Source organism: Populus alba, chromosome 7 (genome assembly GCF_005239225.2).
Source record: "Populus alba chromosome 7, ASM523922v2, whole genome shotgun sequence".
Taxonomy (NCBI): Eukaryota; Viridiplantae; Streptophyta; class Magnoliopsida; order Malpighiales; family Salicaceae; genus Populus; species Populus alba.
The window spans coordinates 10,374,451-10,391,630 of NC_133290.1; the positions used below are offsets into that span (position 1 = coordinate 10,374,451).

The 17,180-nt window shown below is 33.9% G+C and overlaps 3 protein-coding genes across 4 annotated transcripts; 1 reads left to right on the forward strand and 2 right to left on the reverse strand.

Moving 5' to 3' along the window:
• The first annotated feature begins 947 nt into the window (after positions 1-947).
• Positions 948-2,862, forward strand: LOC118049627 (GEM-like protein 4). Its single transcript, XM_035059669.2, has 4 exons — positions 948-1,286; positions 1,373-1,453; positions 1,554-1,828; positions 1,915-2,862. Exons 1-4 carry the CDS (start codon positions 1,142-1,144, stop codon positions 2,119-2,121), a joined length of 708 nt encoding a protein of 235 aa, XP_034915560.1. The 5' UTR covers positions 948-1,141; the 3' UTR covers positions 2,122-2,862.
• A 1,179-nt stretch (positions 2,863-4,041) lies between these two features.
• LOC118049628 (uncharacterized) lies at positions 4,042-8,130 on the reverse strand. The gene is made up of 6 exons (XM_035059670.2): positions 7,771-8,130; positions 6,685-6,812; positions 5,648-6,400; positions 5,439-5,544; positions 4,666-4,871; positions 4,042-4,526 (listed from the first exon to the last, which is right to left on the reverse strand). Exons 3-6 carry the CDS (start codon positions 6,397-6,399, stop codon positions 4,259-4,261), a joined length of 1,332 nt encoding a protein of 443 aa, XP_034915561.1. The 5' UTR covers position 6,400; positions 6,685-6,812; positions 7,771-8,130; the 3' UTR covers positions 4,042-4,258.
• Positions 8,131-8,674: 544 nt separating this feature from the next.
• On the reverse strand, positions 8,675-11,659 carry LOC118049629 (FAD synthetase 2, chloroplastic). 2 transcript variants are annotated; one of them, XM_035059673.2, is made up of 5 exons: positions 11,312-11,659; positions 10,752-10,804; positions 10,505-10,640; positions 9,468-9,643; positions 8,675-9,344 (listed from the first exon to the last, which is right to left on the reverse strand). In XM_035059673.2, exons 1-5 carry the CDS (start codon positions 11,593-11,595, stop codon positions 8,818-8,820), a joined length of 1,176 nt encoding a protein of 391 aa, XP_034915564.1. In that variant the 5' UTR covers positions 11,596-11,659; the 3' UTR covers positions 8,675-8,817. The 2 variants fall into 2 exon arrangements, with proteins under 2 accessions (XP_034915564.1, XP_034915565.1); XM_035059674.2 differs by having other exon boundaries at positions 10,752-10,830; positions 11,312-11,449.
• Between the last annotated feature and the right edge of the window lie 5,521 nt (positions 11,660-17,180).

Sequence of the window (17,180 nt, forward strand, 5' to 3'; positions counted from 1 at the left end):
TGGCTCTTTATTAGCAAGACTTCACAGTCAAAGAAATACATTATCCACTCACTAACACCTCAGCATTCAAGAGCAGAGGTAGGTAAGAAGAACAAGCTAGAGAGGAGTCTTATTCCATTTGATCAATTCGCTTTTCCTTTGCTGGTTTTTTAGGGTTTTTCTTATCCTTGCAAGTCATCAACTTCCACGATCAAAGAAAAAGTGGCAGCCCATCTTGGTCGTCTGATGTTACAATTGACAAGCTATCCAACAGCTTTTAAGATTGTAATGACCACCTTACAGTTTGGTTGATCCAAGACAAATGACATGTCTTTTTAGTTATAATAAAAAAGAGAGCGATGGCATCAGAAAGCTATAATTCCAGCTCAAAAAGCTATATTGGCATACCCACACACAGTCAGCATATTGAAGGAAAGAAGCCATATGGTGCTTGTCGGGATTTGTGACTAAGAAATGTCCCAACTAATCAGGAGAATTTTCTTTATTTCCTTCGTCCCACTTGAAAAAGATGAAAGATTTTCCAAATATTTCAAAGGAATATATTCTGTGGAAGCAAACTAATTAAGCAAAACAGGAAGAGACCTTTCACCTCCCTGAAACCAGTTTAGTCATGAATTTAATTTACGTGTTCTGTCAATAATTCTGTCATTTTTAATGATACTGTAACAGAATGATCCCATTCCCAGTTTATTGTAGAAGAAAACGCCTTGATCCATGATATATTTGAAAAATGGATTTCAGGAAATTTAAAATTTGACAGTAAAAAATATATTGTTATAGTTACTCAAGAGAAAATCAAAATTAGGACCCCACGATATCTTTTCTTAAAGCAACCGAACATGCCATCATTTCTCCATCTTCCCTTAATATATATATATATATATATATATATATTTAATGAGTCCATTTGAATGCCATAGTCCTTGTCGATGAGCCATAGCTGAGTCATGCAACCAAAAAGTTAAGAGGTTCACCAACTATCGACACCTCTTTATATAGACTTGCGGAATGCTAGATTTGATCAATCTAAGCATCCTCTACATATCTCACAGCAAAACACACAAGTCTGCAGAAGTTTGCAGCTGCACTGAAAAGACAGTTCAAGTCATTAAGTCCAGAAGTTTGCAACTGCGCATAAATTATGAAGACTTCACAGAAACAAGTTATTGGAATTCCAGTCAGAACAGCATCATATGCAGTTGAGAAGATGCCGAGACTGTTACTCCAAAATGCTGAGCATCGCTATATTCCATCTCCTGCAAATAAAGCTCTCGTATGCAAGCAAAGTATATCATTCTTTTCCTCCTTTCCCCTCTTTCTCAACCATAAATGACGTAAGGTTGTTTTACTAACCAGCTAGTCTTATTTGCAGATAAAATAGATTCGATGCTTAAAAGGATGAACAAGCTAGGGAAAAAAGCTGACAAATTTGCTCATGGAATCCGAGAGCATAGTAAGTTATTCAAATTTTGATTTGTGATTAAGAAACGCCAAATTTCTTCTCAATCAACGCTGGAAGGATGCTAAAGTCATCTCAATTTTTGTAACTGCAGTGAGGTTGGGGACCAAGATCACTGAAACTCTTGTAGGGAAGCTGAGCTTGGGGGCTAGGATCCTTCAAGTAGGAGGAGTGAAGAAAGTTTTTAGGCGGTTATTTAGTGTTAGCGAAGGAGAAAGATTGTTGAGAGTTTGTCAATGTTATTTGTCAACCACAGCTGGTCCTATTGCAGGCCTCCTCTTTATCTCTACTGAAAAGCTTGCCTTCTGCAGTGAGAGATCTATTAAGATGTCTTCTCCAGAAGGAAAATTGGTCAGAATTCATTATAAGGTAACAAACAAAATAACATGACGTCTCTCTCTCCTTCCCCTCCCTCTCTGGCATCTCTGATCTCTAAATAATATCAATTTATGCAGGTAGTTGTCCCATTAAGAAAGATAAAGACAGCCAACCAGAGTGAGAATGCGAAGAAGCCATCAGAGAAGTACATAGAAATAGTTACTGCAGATGATTTTGATTTCTGGTTTATGGGTTTCTTCAGCTACCAGAAAGCTTTCAAGTCTCTTCAGCAGGCAGTAACTCAAGCTCAGATGAATACAAGTCATTCAGCTCCTCATTTGTAATCAAAATATAGGTTTTTCTTTGCACTTTCAGAAGTGGCAGCCATGATGGAAGGAATCTCTCAGCTAATAGCTGGTATATTGTTCTCCCTTTGAGAGCAAGAGCTTGTTGATTGCAACATCAAAGGTGAAAATCAAGGCTGTAATGGTGTTTTGATTGATTAGGCTTTTAAATTCATTGAGAAAAACAATGGCCTAACTGCTGAGGCCAACTACCCATACAAGGGAACGGATAGCACTTGCCACGCCAACATGGAAGCTAGCCATGCAGCAAAGATAACCCGGTTTGATGATGTGACTACAAACAGTGAAGCTGCATTGTGAAGGCTTTTGCTAAACAACAAGTTTCCGTTTCCATGGATGCTGGGGGATTTTGAGTGCCAATTCTACTTAAGTGGCATCTTTACTGAGAACGTGGCACTCAACTTGACCATGGTGTTACAGTCGTTGGTCATGGAGTTAGCGAGCGAATAAGGTATTTGTTGCTGATGAACTCGCGGGGTGTAAAATAGGCGGAGAGGGATACACTACTTCCTGAAGTTTCCACATCTCAAAATATGCCATCACCTGCTGTTGGTTATTTCTATCACCTATAAAACGTGTATGCTTGTTTTCCACATTTTCTTCTTTGTTTGCACAATATCCCACGAAGAACTCACAATAGCATCTCGAACGAGTCTCTAATTCTTTCTGTATATGGTGTCTATTTATCACTACAAGATTTTACAGTTTTACCGATGAAAATATTTTATCAGTGTGTGATTATGAGTTCATCGGTAAATTATTTACTGACATCATCATCGACAGAATACATCAGTCGGCTTTCCTTTCGTTGGTAATTCCATATTCCGTCGCTATATCGATCGGAAACACAAAAAAACCATTTGTCGATAGCTTTACAGACGGAATTTATGCTCCAAAAAAAAAAAGTTTCCCGCTAGAAATATACCAACAGATTTTATTCCGCCAGTGATATCGTGAGTTACTGATGAAAATATACCATCAGTAAATTTGTCGGTGAGTGTTTGAAATACTGACCAAATACATCCGTCTATAAATTCATCAGTAATTATGGCAGCTACTGTCAAATACCGACGGATTTAGTCTGTCGGTAAAGCTATCGGTGAAATAACTTTCTCGTATTGTTCCAGAAACTTGCATCTTGATATCAGTTAAATCAGAAGTTAATATATATAGCAAGAAGGAAAAATGAAGATGTAGGTGCAGGTGCAGGAAATGATATGTAGAAGGAAATGTAACTAATTATTCTCTTTGTTCAAGAAAAAAGATCTATTTGGAATTTAACTGTGGTGATTATTAGCATAATGCCTATCATAGCTTCTGTCAAGGGATCACCATCATACTGTGATGCAATGTCGCTCTAGACTCGAGAGATTTGTATATCATCAGAATCTTAGGAGAGAGAACACATTTGCTTTTGATCCGAATAATATAGGTTGCCAATATTACCTCCATTTACAATGTAATGCAAGATTTATAAAAAGGTCAAGATTCAAGCTGAAGTAGAAGCCTCCGATGCTAATAACGAGTCTGTATATGCTATTGTTACTGTGTAACATATACATGAAAACTATCTGATTTTATGTCTTAGCATAACTTCTTCAAGGGAACCATCCTTTACATTCTCTCCCTGTTTCACTTTGTTCTACAAACTTGCACTTCCATAAATAACAGACAAATAATTGAATATCCTAAACCATACAGACAAACAAGACTTGCATTGATAACAAGCTACCAAAACAGCATGTATAAGACAATTTGATCTCTGTAAAAGTTGTAGCTTAGTGGTGTACTATAACAAGATGTTGAATTGTCGCTCGTAACCAATTCTATATTGTAAGAAAAGAGATCATAGAAAATGTGAAAAGTGAAGCAGCAAAAACTTCCATTCAGACCAAACCCAGAAAGCAAACTTGTATTTAGTATTGAATAACCTTTTTTAACAGTTTGTATACTTTGATTGTATGTAAAGAACAAGTACAAATGAAAAACTGAAAGTAGCTATTTTCCGGCTGTATTTGACATCTATTGAATAAAAATGAATTAATTCTATGGGTTGTATAATGTGATTCATGGAGAAAAATAAGCTGGGCTAAAATAATTGCCTCCATGGTTTCGGTTAAGAATGCTTGCGATGAGTAAGCACATAGTCATCTAAAAACTGGCTGAGCTGAGTAGTATACAGTTGTGGATCATTTCTGAAATGATCAACATGAGGTGTGAACACAAAGTTACAGGCCCTAACCTCATGCCCAGCTCTTCGCTGCTTCTCTATAAATGATTCCACAGACCCTGCAGGAATGACTCTATCTGCAGAGCTATATATATACAACTGTGGACAGCTTGGTTGTCCTGATGATAATAAGCTTAGCACATCCGAGAGCCTCCTGCAATGTAATAATGAAAAGTTATATAAGCTTCCAGTCATGGAGAATCTATCAATGGTAATAATGATAAGAATTACATTATTAAGCATTTATCAACGTATGGTTACAGATGTTTCTTTTTTTGGTAAGAGGGTATAACCTGTTCACCATAGGAATGTTCAAAATCACATCAAAGAACTTCTCCAGAACAGCTAATAAAGCTGATTCAGCTATGGCAGGCTTGGGTTCCATGAATGTTTTGCTGCCAACTAATACCTCCGTATCTGACTCTTTTGAGCTTGCATGCACTTTCGTAGCAACACTATGCTTTTTCAGAAAAGCTGCAGAGAAGCCTGATGCCCAAACCTAAACAAAGGGGAAAAAAGCCATATGGACTCAGACCCGGAAGACTACAGAAGGAGAGAGAGAGTATCCCAAATAATGATTTAAAGTGAACATGAATGACATTTTCATCATATATTTGAATTTTGATCACCAATAACATGGTCACATGAAGGAAAGCACAGAACCTGCAGATAATATATAATCAGCCAAATGATAGTTCAACAACTATACAAAAAGGCTACTGATAAATTAGTCTGCAAATCAAAACACCATCTCCTACCCACAAAGCTAAGATGGAGGTGGTACAGAGTGTGTGATTATCGGTAGCATGGCTGTAAAGTGTAAAATGACAGTTAATTCATGAACTTAATGAGGAAAAAGAAATGATTCAAGGTTTTCAAAGGTTTGTTTGCCAGCTACAACAACCATAATCACAACCAACAGTTTCATTAAACACAGCTAAACATGCTTGAAATAATACAAGACATGCAGAGAGGATAAAAATAAGAATTCCATCCCCTTCCTGATACCAATAATATGTTCCTATTACTGTCAAAAACAACAAAGACAACTGCAAGCAGCATTTACCTGAGGGTCAGGGGCAGCGACAGGGGCAGAATCCACGATGCAGCCCCTGATCCTTCCCAATAAAGAAAGATCCTGCTTCTGAAACTTCTCAAGTATAGCTCCATAACTGCAAAAAAGTGCATCACACCAAGCATGTCAAGCCAAATGGTTTCACAAGGAACAAAGAAGACAAAATGGTTAGTGCAGAAGCCTGAGAGAGAGAGCTTTACGTTAACCATCCAGTATTGCTGAAAGTGTGGAAAACTAAGTTCTTTCCATCCTCTTCCAACCAATCAGCCAGGTGGGTCGCAAGCAAGTCAATGTCCTGTTCTGTTTTCCCACCAACTTGGTAACTAAGAATCTCGGCCAGTGGAAAAGTAAAAGTAATGACATGGAATCCCCTCGAAGTATACCACTCAGCATATTTATTTAGATGTTTCTGCTTTGATCCTAACCACCCTAGCAAAACTACCACTGTCCTAGACTTTTCTGATGAACAATCAGAAGATCCAGAAACATCAATAGTACTTGGCTCAGGCAAATGCCATCTATATAATATATCAGGAGAGGATGGAGGAATAGTGGTGGTTTTAAATGCACTTGATTTTGGCCCTTTGGCCAACTCCGCAGACCGATACAAATTAACAAGAAAAGGAGAGGAAGCAACAGAAGAGCCTGAAGTATTGGGAACAAAATTTTGGCTCACATCCAGAACTGGGAAGCTAACATTAGGAACAGGCACCCGAATCCCAGTTACGAATGACAAATTTGCAAGTTTAGAAACTGAAATGTGAGAAACCCAAGAAAAATTTGAATCCTGAACTGAATTAGACAATAAAGAACTTGACTGTTCGGAGGTCGAACAAGTATCAGATGATCTAAAAGATTGGATTTCATCGGAAAATTCAACAGAAACAGAAGCTAAAGCTGCCACAGCTGCTGCGATCACTGGTCTTTGAATGATTCCAGATAACGAGCCCATACTGAATACACAAGAAGAAATCTCTCGTAAACAAACAATCCTATATCACAACGATCTAAACAAAACAAGGCCAAGAATTCAGTCAAGGAACTGAAATTCAATTTTGGTCACAACCCAGATAACCAAACGTAGAATGTTAAACAATCAATCACCTTCACAATACTTAGAACAATTCAATGAAAACCAAAACCAACAATACCAAACACAGATATAAATATCCACATTCAAATTCACGAGAAAAACATGGAAGCAGACAAAGATGGAATATTCTATGTTGTTGCTTACCTTATTCTTTGTAAAGGGTCTTTGAATTTTGTTCTCGGGCTGTCAAAAATTGTTCTCTTTTGACAGCCCGATAGATCAAACGTTAGACACCAGCCAAGAAGCTTCCTTTACCAATACAAAACGCGTTCCTGCTAGCACAAAATAGACAATTTCAACATGTTAATTATTACCTTAAACCAATTAGCAAAACACTTATAAGTGACAGCATGACCAGATGGGACCAAACTATGTTACCAAATTTGGACAGACCAATAGAGCTTACCACGAGGTACTACATCGTGGCTTTTTGCAGAGATGGTGATTGATAGATAAGTAGTGATAGATTTCTTCCGGTGGTCTATGAGACCAGGCATTTTTTAATTCACTATTTTTTTTATTTTATATGTTAATTGCCCAGTTTGTGCATCAAAATAAGAATGATTAAGGCAGTATTTGAAATTACGTTTGATAAAAATTTAAAAAATATATTTTTTATTTTTAAATCATTTTAATATTTAATATTAAAAATAATTTTTAAAATAAAAATATATAAATTATTTTAATATATTTTAAGGTAAAGAATATTTTAAAACTTAACGCCTTCTCCGCTCTCATAAACCTTGTAAATGTAATTAAATCTATAAGAACCGGAGTTGGGGAGGGTGAGGGGTAATAAGAGTGATGTGTCTGGTGTAGGATTGGAAGATGAATTAACTACCACCGGTGGACCTAAAAGGCGCCAGGAACACGAGGATGCCATATAAAATGACAGGTCATGAAAACGACTCTTTTGCCCTTAATTAGCTTAATTGAAAGCTAGTCAACTCTGCCTGACTCGGCTGAATAACTCAGAATTCTTGTTTAAAACTAACTCAGAGTTCTTGTTTAAAACGAAACTTTCTTTCAATTAAAGAAAACAATAAAAACCCAATTGGAGATCAATAAATAAATAAATAACTTTAGTTCTTTCGCTAAAAACAAAAGCCAATGCAGGGCCATTGAAAGTGATGATTAATTTAAAAAAAAGTATGAAAACAGATTGAAAAAACCAATCAACACAAACAAGAAAAATAAAAGAAAGAAATAGTATAGAGAGAGAAAACTGACCTGAGAGAGGCAATACGAACGGCAATTTACTTTGCTTCTTGTTTTATGTATAGGGGAGAGAAGAGAGGAACGAGTGCCCTTCCGTGAGAGATTTCTTGTTTTTATTTTTCCAGAGGATTTTGATTTATGGGGATGTTGGTGGCTTTGCTTTAAATATGTTTTTCTTGGATGCTATGAGGTGGGTGGAGGCTTGTAAGATGGGAATGGTTTATAGAATATCCAAATTGGATATTCCAACAGAAGATTCTGAATGGAACGATGAATTGGAATATGGAAAGGAGGAGAGGGTTTTTTCTTTTTTTTCTTTTTATTAGTGCCCATTAATTTCTTGGAATCGTTTCCTTACTGTTGTAGGAGTCGGATGACGAGAAATTTTATTTACTCTTCCGACCTTTCAACACGACTATTTATTTTTTATTTTAAAATTTTATTTTTTTACTTTAAATTAATATTTTTAAAAATATTTTATTATTTTAATATATTAATATTAAAAATAATTTTATAAAAAAATATATTATTTTATTAACACTACGACAGTGAGTATGTCTAAAATTTTAATAATATCTTTTTGCACGAGTGTGGTTGCTATTATTTTTTAAAATATTTTTTATTTAAAAAAACATACTAATAATATTTTTTTATTTTTTAAAAATTATTTTTAAGATCAGCACATCAAAATAATTTAAAAATATCAAAAACATATTAATTCAAAGCAAAATAAAAAATTTTCAAATTTTTTCGGAAGTGCTAAATTGATATTTTTTAATATTTTCAAGTCATTTTAATTTTAATATACTACACTATTAAAAATAATTTTTTAAATAAAAATTTAAAAAAAACAATCACAGTAATTATCTCAAAAATCCTCTTAGCCCTGTCCTAGAATCAGCAAATAAAATTCCAGTTTTTAGCTAAAGAATGGAATTAACATTACGTATGTATATGTAAATTATTAAGCAAACAAGTGAATGTGAACTAATGAATAGTTACAACTCGATTGGATGAAACTACTTCAATGAAAAAAACCTAATGTGAGGACTGATATGTTTAATCTCTATCAGGTCTGGAATCACCAAATTCAATGCCCAAGAGATGCAGCTCTTGATCGGTCTCGAAATCAAGAGGATCTGCCTCGTCCGTTTCTAAATGGATATGCATTGTATCCATGAATACTCTACATGTTACTGGATTCTTATTACCGAGTAAGAGAGAACAGTTCTCGTAGAAACCATCCTTTGGGGGTAGATTCAATAGAGAAGACTTCGGAGCTGAGACCCTCCATCCACCGCTAGTTTTAGTACGTTCTTCCTTGTCTTTCAACATCAATATGAGACGATGATGACGACCTAGAAGTTCTGACACATATTTCATATCCCCTACAGCTAAAGCTTGACGAACACGGGTAGATGAGACTTGTCCTCTATCTTTTAGATCATTTGAGTTCATGCTTCTGTAATCTTGATTGTTGTCCATGACAGAACTTATAATGTAAGCCCTCATACCATGCTCCTCGCACAGTCTCACCAGCTCGGAGGCATCACCAGCAGCTTTATATCCAAATCTGTAGTTTTCCCCTGACAGAATCAGCCATTAAGATTTGAGACTTCAATTCCATAAAAATCAAATGCAGGAATTGCATCAGTGACAGGAAAAAAAAGAAGAAGAAGAAGATGGGCAGCAAAGTGATTTTAGTTTACCTGCCACAACTCCAATTACTCCAAGCTCCTTAGATAACTTCTCAACAAATTGTCGTGGGGTGAGATGTCGAACGCATGAAAATTCAATTTGGACCTCTTCTGGGACGAGATTGCCACAGTATGGGGCCCAAGAAGAAAGAACTCTACTTCGGTCACATTTGGCAACTATGGGAGCCCTGTCCAGGAAAGTGAAAATTGTCACTTAAATAAAAAAATAAAAAACAATGTGTCTTCAACTGATCCAACACCATTGAAAATTTCTTCTGCAACAGAAGTGGTGAAGTTTATTCTCAATTTCACATATGAAGAATTGTAATATGTATATAGTTGGCAGACTTATGAAAATATGTCAATTTCACATGTAAGCAACTGATCTTCATTCTGCAAGAGAATATTCTCTTAACCACAATAAGACAAGTCAATAACACCACTGCACAATGAGTTACCCACCATCATTTTTCATAAAAATCCTCCAGCTTATGCATGTTTCAGCAAAGTTTACATCATTTACCAATGCTCTCTCCTTCACTAGTACATTGATTCCAAGCAACATGTGGCAAAAAATTCACCCCAGATCACCATGGTACATCATGTGCATATTGGACACTAATTCGTAAACTATTTATGAGCTTAGCTTTAGACTTAGTTTCAACTCAAACTTGCTTCAAATTATCCTAGACTTCTTTAAAGATGGAGAAATTTAAGACACCAAGCATATCCTAACAAGATTAAAAAAGTACCGAGTACAGGAAGGACAGAGCACATGTTGGCTCCATAAGAGTCATTCTACAGTACAAACAAGACAGCCATGATGAAGATTGCTACCTTCAAACTGTCAAAGAACTGTAATGCTTTGGAAAAAGCAAATAGAATTCCTAGTAAAAAAGCAACCAACTTAATTCACAAGGCACAAAAATAAAGAGCAAGCATCTCGAACTCATCAGGTAGATGGATGCAAAATTGAAAGGATTGGAAAAGTTTCCATATATCCAAACACACAAGTAAATGTGCACTCAAACAAAAGAATAAACTGTTACCTAGGCTCCCAACCAAGTATTTCTGCCATTCCCACAAATGATAGAAGACTTGGGGCTCCAACCTTTGATGCTTGAATTGCAAGTTCTCGATGGCCAATGTGAAGAGCGTCAAACTTTCCTAGTGCTACTATTCCTCCTGCAAAAATCATGACGAAGCAATCAATAATCAACAAGAGCGTAAGGCGCCCTAAACATAAATTTTTAGATGTATTCAGCATCAAATCTAATAAAGGACAAACAAAGAAACCTGCTACTGCGGCCAATCCTTCAGAGGGAAGCTCACAATCGTTATCTCGCTGGCTTTTGCACAAAGAAAAACTCATCAGCTAATTGAACAAAAATGAGATGTATTAGACACACATATTGAATGACAAACGAATGACAAACAAATATTAGTTCATCTGAATTTTTAACATTATAAAAATAGTGTTGATATGTACATTACATCAATCAAACATCTGGTTCCAATAAGAGAGTAAATAACTGAACCCGATTAAATTAAGCGTTCCAATCATAAGAATTCACAAGAATTTTGATCTTTTTCGTGTAATCTCTGAAATTTTCATCTAAACAAATCACTTAGCAAGTAATTAACCAGCAAACATTAAACTCTTAGCAACCAAAAGGATTGAAATTGCACGAATTGTATAATTAAGCTTCCGTTGAACTTTCATTCATGCATGATCCTAAAACACAAACAAAACCCATACGAACAAAAAGCACAAAACTTTACAGTATTTTCACTTTCTTTCCTAGAAACCAATGAGAACCCAGAAAATGAGAACTTTAAAGAACAGAAATACAAACCTTACACAATCAGAAAGAATGGGAGTTTCTCCTGAGGATGATTTTGTTTGAAGACTTGAAAAGGAAACAAACCCATGCTTACAATGATTATAATTAGCATGCCTATAATTATCACCACCAAATATCGTTATAAAAGAGGGAGGTTTCAACATGAAAAGAGAGAAAGAAAGGTAGGAAATTTTGTGAATTTTTGTGTTGCAAAACCCTAACCCTAAATGGGTTTTCTGATTGTAGTGACAATTTGTCAAGTGCTGTGAAATACGAGAGCCACTACTAGCTAACATTATCAAGGTTCAAGTGAAGAAAAGGAAATAACTTTGGCTTGGTGCTTTGTGTTTTTCTTCTTGACTAATACATGTATACATTTCCTTTTATATATATATATATATATATATATATATATATATATATATATATATATATATATATATATATTAAAGTGTTTTTTATTTAAAAATATATTAAAATAATAATTTTTTTATTTTTAAAAATTACTTTTTATATAAATATATCAAAATAATTTAAAAATAAAAAAAAATTAAAATAAAAAAAATTCAATTTTTAATAAAAAATTCAATTTAACCTCGATATCAAATTACCCTTAAAATAGTTTGTTTTGAAGGCAGCAGCAGTCAGCACATGCTTCCCTTATAGTGCTCGTTTGATATTGTGGTTAAATCTGTTTTTTGAAAAATTTTAATTTTTTTTTTATTAAAATTGAGTTTGGTTTGTATTTTTTAGATCGTTTTAATATGCTGAAATCAAAAATAATTTTTAAAAAATAAAAAAATATTATTGACATGCTTTTCGGCATGAAAAGGTATTTGAAAAGCTATTTTTTTAAAAATAATACCTATGGTATTATTTGAAAAATAATACCATAGGTATTCTTAGATGTTTTTCTTTTTTTATTTCAGTGTTAAGGTCGACGTTTTTTCTTCACTAAATTCTTCTGAGGAGGACGTCAGATGGCATCTACAGCTAGATTGGTGCAAAGTTTTTTTAATTCTCTCGTAACCTCTACTTATAACGTCAAATTAAATTTGTCATCTAATTTTGTGAAAATTACTCTAACCTCCTAAGCGGAAAAAATTAACAGAATAATTTGAAAAAAAATATATAACTGACATTAAAATTGAATTAATAACTTTAAAAACCTCATATAATATTATAATTTTTCCATCAAATTAAAAAAATATCATTGTCATCACCGTGATATTTTTCCTTCCTAGAATTCAATCATCCAAACCTAACAAATTACACCGAGAACTATGAGGGTCTCGTGTTACACTATAAACACATTATGGTTTTTAATTTGGTTTTCAAAAAAAATTTCTTCAATTTTATTCTTTAATATTATATTGATTGGTATTTTGGGTTAATTATTTTTTTTTTATTAACCTTTTCTATTGTTAGCCCAGACTTGAAAAAAATATATTGACATTGGATTGATGCTTGATTTCTCAAAAAAAAAAAAAAAAAACTTAATTTGTTTTTTATTTTTGAAATTAAAAGTGAGAGGACCATGATGAAACAAAGAAATGATGGCATGCCTTTTAAAAACTTAGGTGTTGATTCCAGTCCTATTTCTTTTTCTTTTTCTTTTTTCTTTTTCTTTTTCTTTCCTTCAGCCATTAATTAACTCACAAATAATTGCAGCCATAGATCGATAATCCGCTTCTAAGGATAAACAAGCTATTGTAACTTACTTCTTGCTTTTCCAGGACACCAAGTTTTCAAGGAAAATACAATAATCAGTCACTGATCAACATGTGATAGAGCAACAAGCCCAATCTGTGTCACATTAACCAATTAAATGTAATTCATTTAGGAAAGTAAACATCAAACCTTGCCCATGAGCTCTTTAAGGTATCAAAGAAGTCGATATGCTGCATCAAAATGATGTCATTATGGATCTTGCATAAACTAACTTAATGTGTTGACTTAATGTCATTATGGATCAATTTTCCAACTAAGCATGTATATCTTACAGGTTCGTGAAGTGAACTATTATCTGCAAATGTTAGTACCAAATCTACGTCCATTGGAACCTTTTATGGGTTTAGCACTAAGTAATCCAGTCTCCTCTAATATGTCCGGTGTATATTTCTATTGGCAAATTGTGATTCCAACTTTTAAACGTATGACCTCGACTCTAAGGAAATACTTCAGAGGTCTGAGATCTTTAATTTGAAATTGACTACTAAGGAAAGCCTTTAGATTCTTAATTTCTACCTCATTATTGTTTGTAATCACGATGTCATCAACATATAACAATACAATAATAAGTGAAGTACATTTGACTTGAGTGAACAAAGAGTAATTTGCCTTAGATTGGCAGAAACCAATGGTATGTATTGCTGACGAGAACTCTTAAAACTAACTTTTGGACGTCTATTTAAGACCATATAAAGATTTATGGAGTTAACACACGACACTCTCCCCCTATCGACGACAACTCGGAGGAGGCAACATATAAACCTCCCTTGAAGTTTGCCATGAAGAAAAGCATTTTGGACATCCATTTGATGTAAGGGACAATTACAGATAACAACCACAGTCAATAGGCAATGCACAATAATGAGTTTGGCCACCGGTGCAAAGATCTTCTTGTAGTCGATACCTTCACATTGGGTGAAACCTTTGGTAACGAGACATGCTTTGTAACATTCAAGAGTGTCATCGGATCAGTACTTAAGTTGAAAACCCATTTACAATCAATAGGTCATTATCCGGATGGAAGAGGAACAAAAGTCCAGGTTTTATTTTTTGCTAGTCCCATGAGTTTGGTCTGTATCGCGACAATCCAGTGGGGAGTCTAATAGGCTTGCTCATAGGTAGTAGGCTCCACCAAAAACAAGATATGAGAAACAAAATGTTGATAGACAAGAGATAAACATGAATAAAAAGCATACTGATATAATGGATGGCATGTGCTGAACATAGATCATGAGGGGCCCTCCGTAGATATGAGTAAGGTGGAGTGATAAGCCATATAATCTTTGAAATGAGTAGGCGGTTTGGTGCAATGAGTAAAGTGGCGGAGTAGGGATTGATAAGAAATAAATGGTGCAGATGATTGAGGAAGAGAGGTCTTAGAAAGACAGGTTCAGGCGATGTGTTGGTGATTGTAAATGCGATGGGATGGCTGGAGGTGTGTGAGGAATGCTCGAAGGTGGGAGAAATGGGAACCATGGTGTGTGGTGAATCAAACATCGTTTAATGTCGACCAAGATTGGAGTTGATATGGTCATGAAAGTTGTAGTTGTGTGTTGGATAAATAATATGCATGTTAGGTTGGTCTATAGTTGGTGAGGAAGTGTAAGGAAAGCTATGTTCATGAAAGATGACATCATATAAGGTAACAAATTTATATGTGGCTAGAGCATATACCTTATAATCTTTCTGACCAAGAGGATAACCAAAGAAAACACAATGACGAACACGAGCATCAAACTTATTAGTGGGTGTGGGGTTAGTGGCCTAACTAAGGCATCAAAAAGCAAGTAAGTGCGTATAAGTTGGTGTTGTGTTGTGCAAAAGTTCATGTGGAGATTTATGAGAGAGCAAGGGTGTAGGCAAGCGATTGATGAGATAACATGCAGTTTGGATACTTTCCCTCTAAAATTTTAAATGTAAGTTGGCCTAAAACCTAAGAGCATGACCAACATTTAAAAGGTGCATATATTTACATTCAACCACCATGTTTTGTTGTGGTGTGTAAAGACTAGAATGTTGGAAGGAGGTGCCACATTAGTATAGGTAAGGATGCATTGAAAGAAATTCACTACCATTATCCATACAAAGAGTTTTAATATCACGTTGAAATTGTATTTCGATCCAAGAAAAAAGAGATTTCAAATTTATTTGTGTGTCAGATTTGAAATTCATAAAATGCACCCAAGTAAAACAAGTGAAATTATCCACAATACCAAGAAAAAATTATACCCCATTTACATCAAATTTAGGTTTTTTTTTTGTTTACAAAATTTGAGCAACCATCCTTTTTCTTTCTATTTTATTGTTTTTCAGTGACTCTCTCTACTATCTTAAACTTTGAGAATAAGATGTGAACTAAATAAAATTTTAAACTAAAATGTAAAAGCTTCAAACTAAAAAGACTAATAACAAAAAAAGAAATTTTTTTGGCCAAATATTTTATAATGGCACCTAGGGACATTGTTCCAAAAAAAAGCCTTTATTTTTTTCTAACTCTCAATTTTGGCTCTTGTATTTTTATTTTTTCACAAGCAATAAAGGTTTTTTTTTTTACAAAATCAAGAATCAACCCCATATTAGAGATTGGAGATTGTTTTTGACACCATGATTATTTTTGTATAAAAATGAATTGAAACAAATTATTACATTAAATTCTCAATTAAAAATAAAAAATTCAATAACTAGAGTAAAAAAATATAAAAGACAAAAAAAACAAAAAAAAATGAAAACACTATTGAAATCCATAACATTACCTCTCACATTGAATGGTGAATAATATAATGAAACTAACATGGCTATTAGTTTTTTTTTTTTTTAATTTAATAAGAGGGTACTAGGTGAAGCATGAATGTCAAATAATTTATAAAATAATGTGTGATTTTTAACAAATAAATTTTAATAATTTATAATTATTCAAATTTCTGAATATCTAAAATGCTTATAAGTAGTAATTTTTTTGTTGATAAGTTAATTTTATTTTAACAAAAATCTAGAAATGCTCAATTTTCTAATGTAAATTAAGATATAGATTATTATAAATTACAACGTAAAATAATTATGTTATCTTTAAAAAAAAAATCATTAAACTTATTTCGGATGCAATATAATCTTTTTTAAATGATCATTTGTTATTTTCAAGTTGAATAGGATTAGAGAAGTTCTTTATTATTTTTAAAACATATTAAAATAAATAAATTATTTTTAAAAATAAAATTTCTTTAATGAGTATTAGTTAGTTTTTTTTTTTTTAGTTTTTTTGGAATGATTTTTTTTGGTTATAATTAATTTGACAGAGGAAAATTTTAATTATTCAATAATATAAAAAATTATTTTAAAAAATAGTTAACACGTGGTTCGTGGTTATGCCATTAGAATGACTCGTGAGGGGTGATGCGGCCGCCAGACGGTGGCTTCCAAGGATGTGTTCGAATTGTCACTACGGTACCTCCATCCCTGGGCGAGCTGAGACCAATATTATCAAAGCTAGAGAATGATAAGGACAAGGAGATATTTGGGTTGGTTTCCAAGAGATGGCTAAGGTTGCAGAGTACAGAAAGGAAGGAACTTGCTGCTAGAGCTGGACCTCACATGCTTCAAAAGATGGCTGCTAGGTTTTCTAGATTGATTGAATTGGACTTTTTCTCAGTCTATTTCAAGGTCTTTTTATCCTGGTGTTACTGATTCTGATATTGCTGATGGTTTTAGATGCTTAAAAGTCCTTAATTTGCAGCATTGTAAAGGTAAAAACAATTTATTTTTTTTTACAATTGGATATAAAAAGGGTTTGCTTATTTCGATGCCATGGAGTCGTAGAGAAACTATGGTGCTTTTGTGGGTTTTTATGTATGAAAATTTGGATATGATGAAAAGAGGGTTTTGTGTTACTGAATTGAACTGCAGAACTGTGAGGGTAAAGTCAATTGTTTGGTTAATCTTTGTGATATAATTAGAGGGTTTAGGTGGTTATATATTATCATGTTTGATGGAAAATATCATATTGTGAGAAACTTTGAAGTTACTCTTTTGGTGTATCTTTTAACATGGTGATCTGATTGAAAATACTTTCGATTGTTTGAAGATGCTTAATATGCACATTGCATTAATGATGTAGATTCCCATGATGGGTTTACTGCCCAAATTGTGAGGTAAA

What these genes read in the sequence shown, in the direction of transcription:
- LOC118049627 (XM_035059669.2), top strand. Translation starts at nt 1,142, where the DNA reads ATGAAGACTTCACAGAAACAAGTTATTGGAATTCCAGTCAGAACAGCA. An exon ending in TCATGGAATCCGAGAGCATA is followed by an intron (nt 1,454 to 1,553) that starts GTAAGTTATTCA and finishes TTGTAACTGCAG; the next exon opens with TGAGGTTGGGGACCAAGATC. An exon ending in TGGTCAGAATTCATTATAAG is followed by an intron (nt 1,829 to 1,914) that starts GTAACAAACAAA and finishes CAATTTATGCAG; the next exon opens with GTAGTTGTCCCATTAAGAAA.
- LOC118049628 (XM_035059670.2), bottom strand. Translation starts at nt 6,399, where the DNA reads ATGGGCTCGTTATCTGGAATCATTCAAAGACCAGTGATCGCAGCAGCT. An exon ending in AGCAATACTGGATGGTTAAC is followed by an intron (nt 5,545 to 5,647) that starts GTAAAGCTCTCT and finishes ACTTTTTTGCAG; the next exon opens with TTATGGAGCTATACTTGAGA. An exon ending in TCGCTGCCCCTGACCCTCAG is followed by an intron (nt 4,872 to 5,438) that starts GTAAATGCTGCT and finishes CCCTTTGTTTAG; the next exon opens with GTTTGGGCATCAGGCTTCTC.
- LOC118049629 (XM_035059673.2), bottom strand. Translation starts at nt 11,595, where the DNA reads ATGTTAGCTAGTAGTGGCTCTCGTATTTCACAGCACTTGACAAATTGT. An exon ending in AGGATTGGCCGCAGTAGCAG is followed by an intron (nt 10,641 to 10,751) that starts GTTTCTTTGTTT and finishes TGATTTTTGCAG; the next exon opens with GAGGAATAGTAGCACTAGGA. An exon ending in ATACTTGGTTGGGAGCCTAG is followed by an intron (nt 9,644 to 10,504) that starts GTAACAGTTTAT and finishes TTTCCTGGACAG; the next exon opens with GGCTCCCATAGTTGCCAAAT.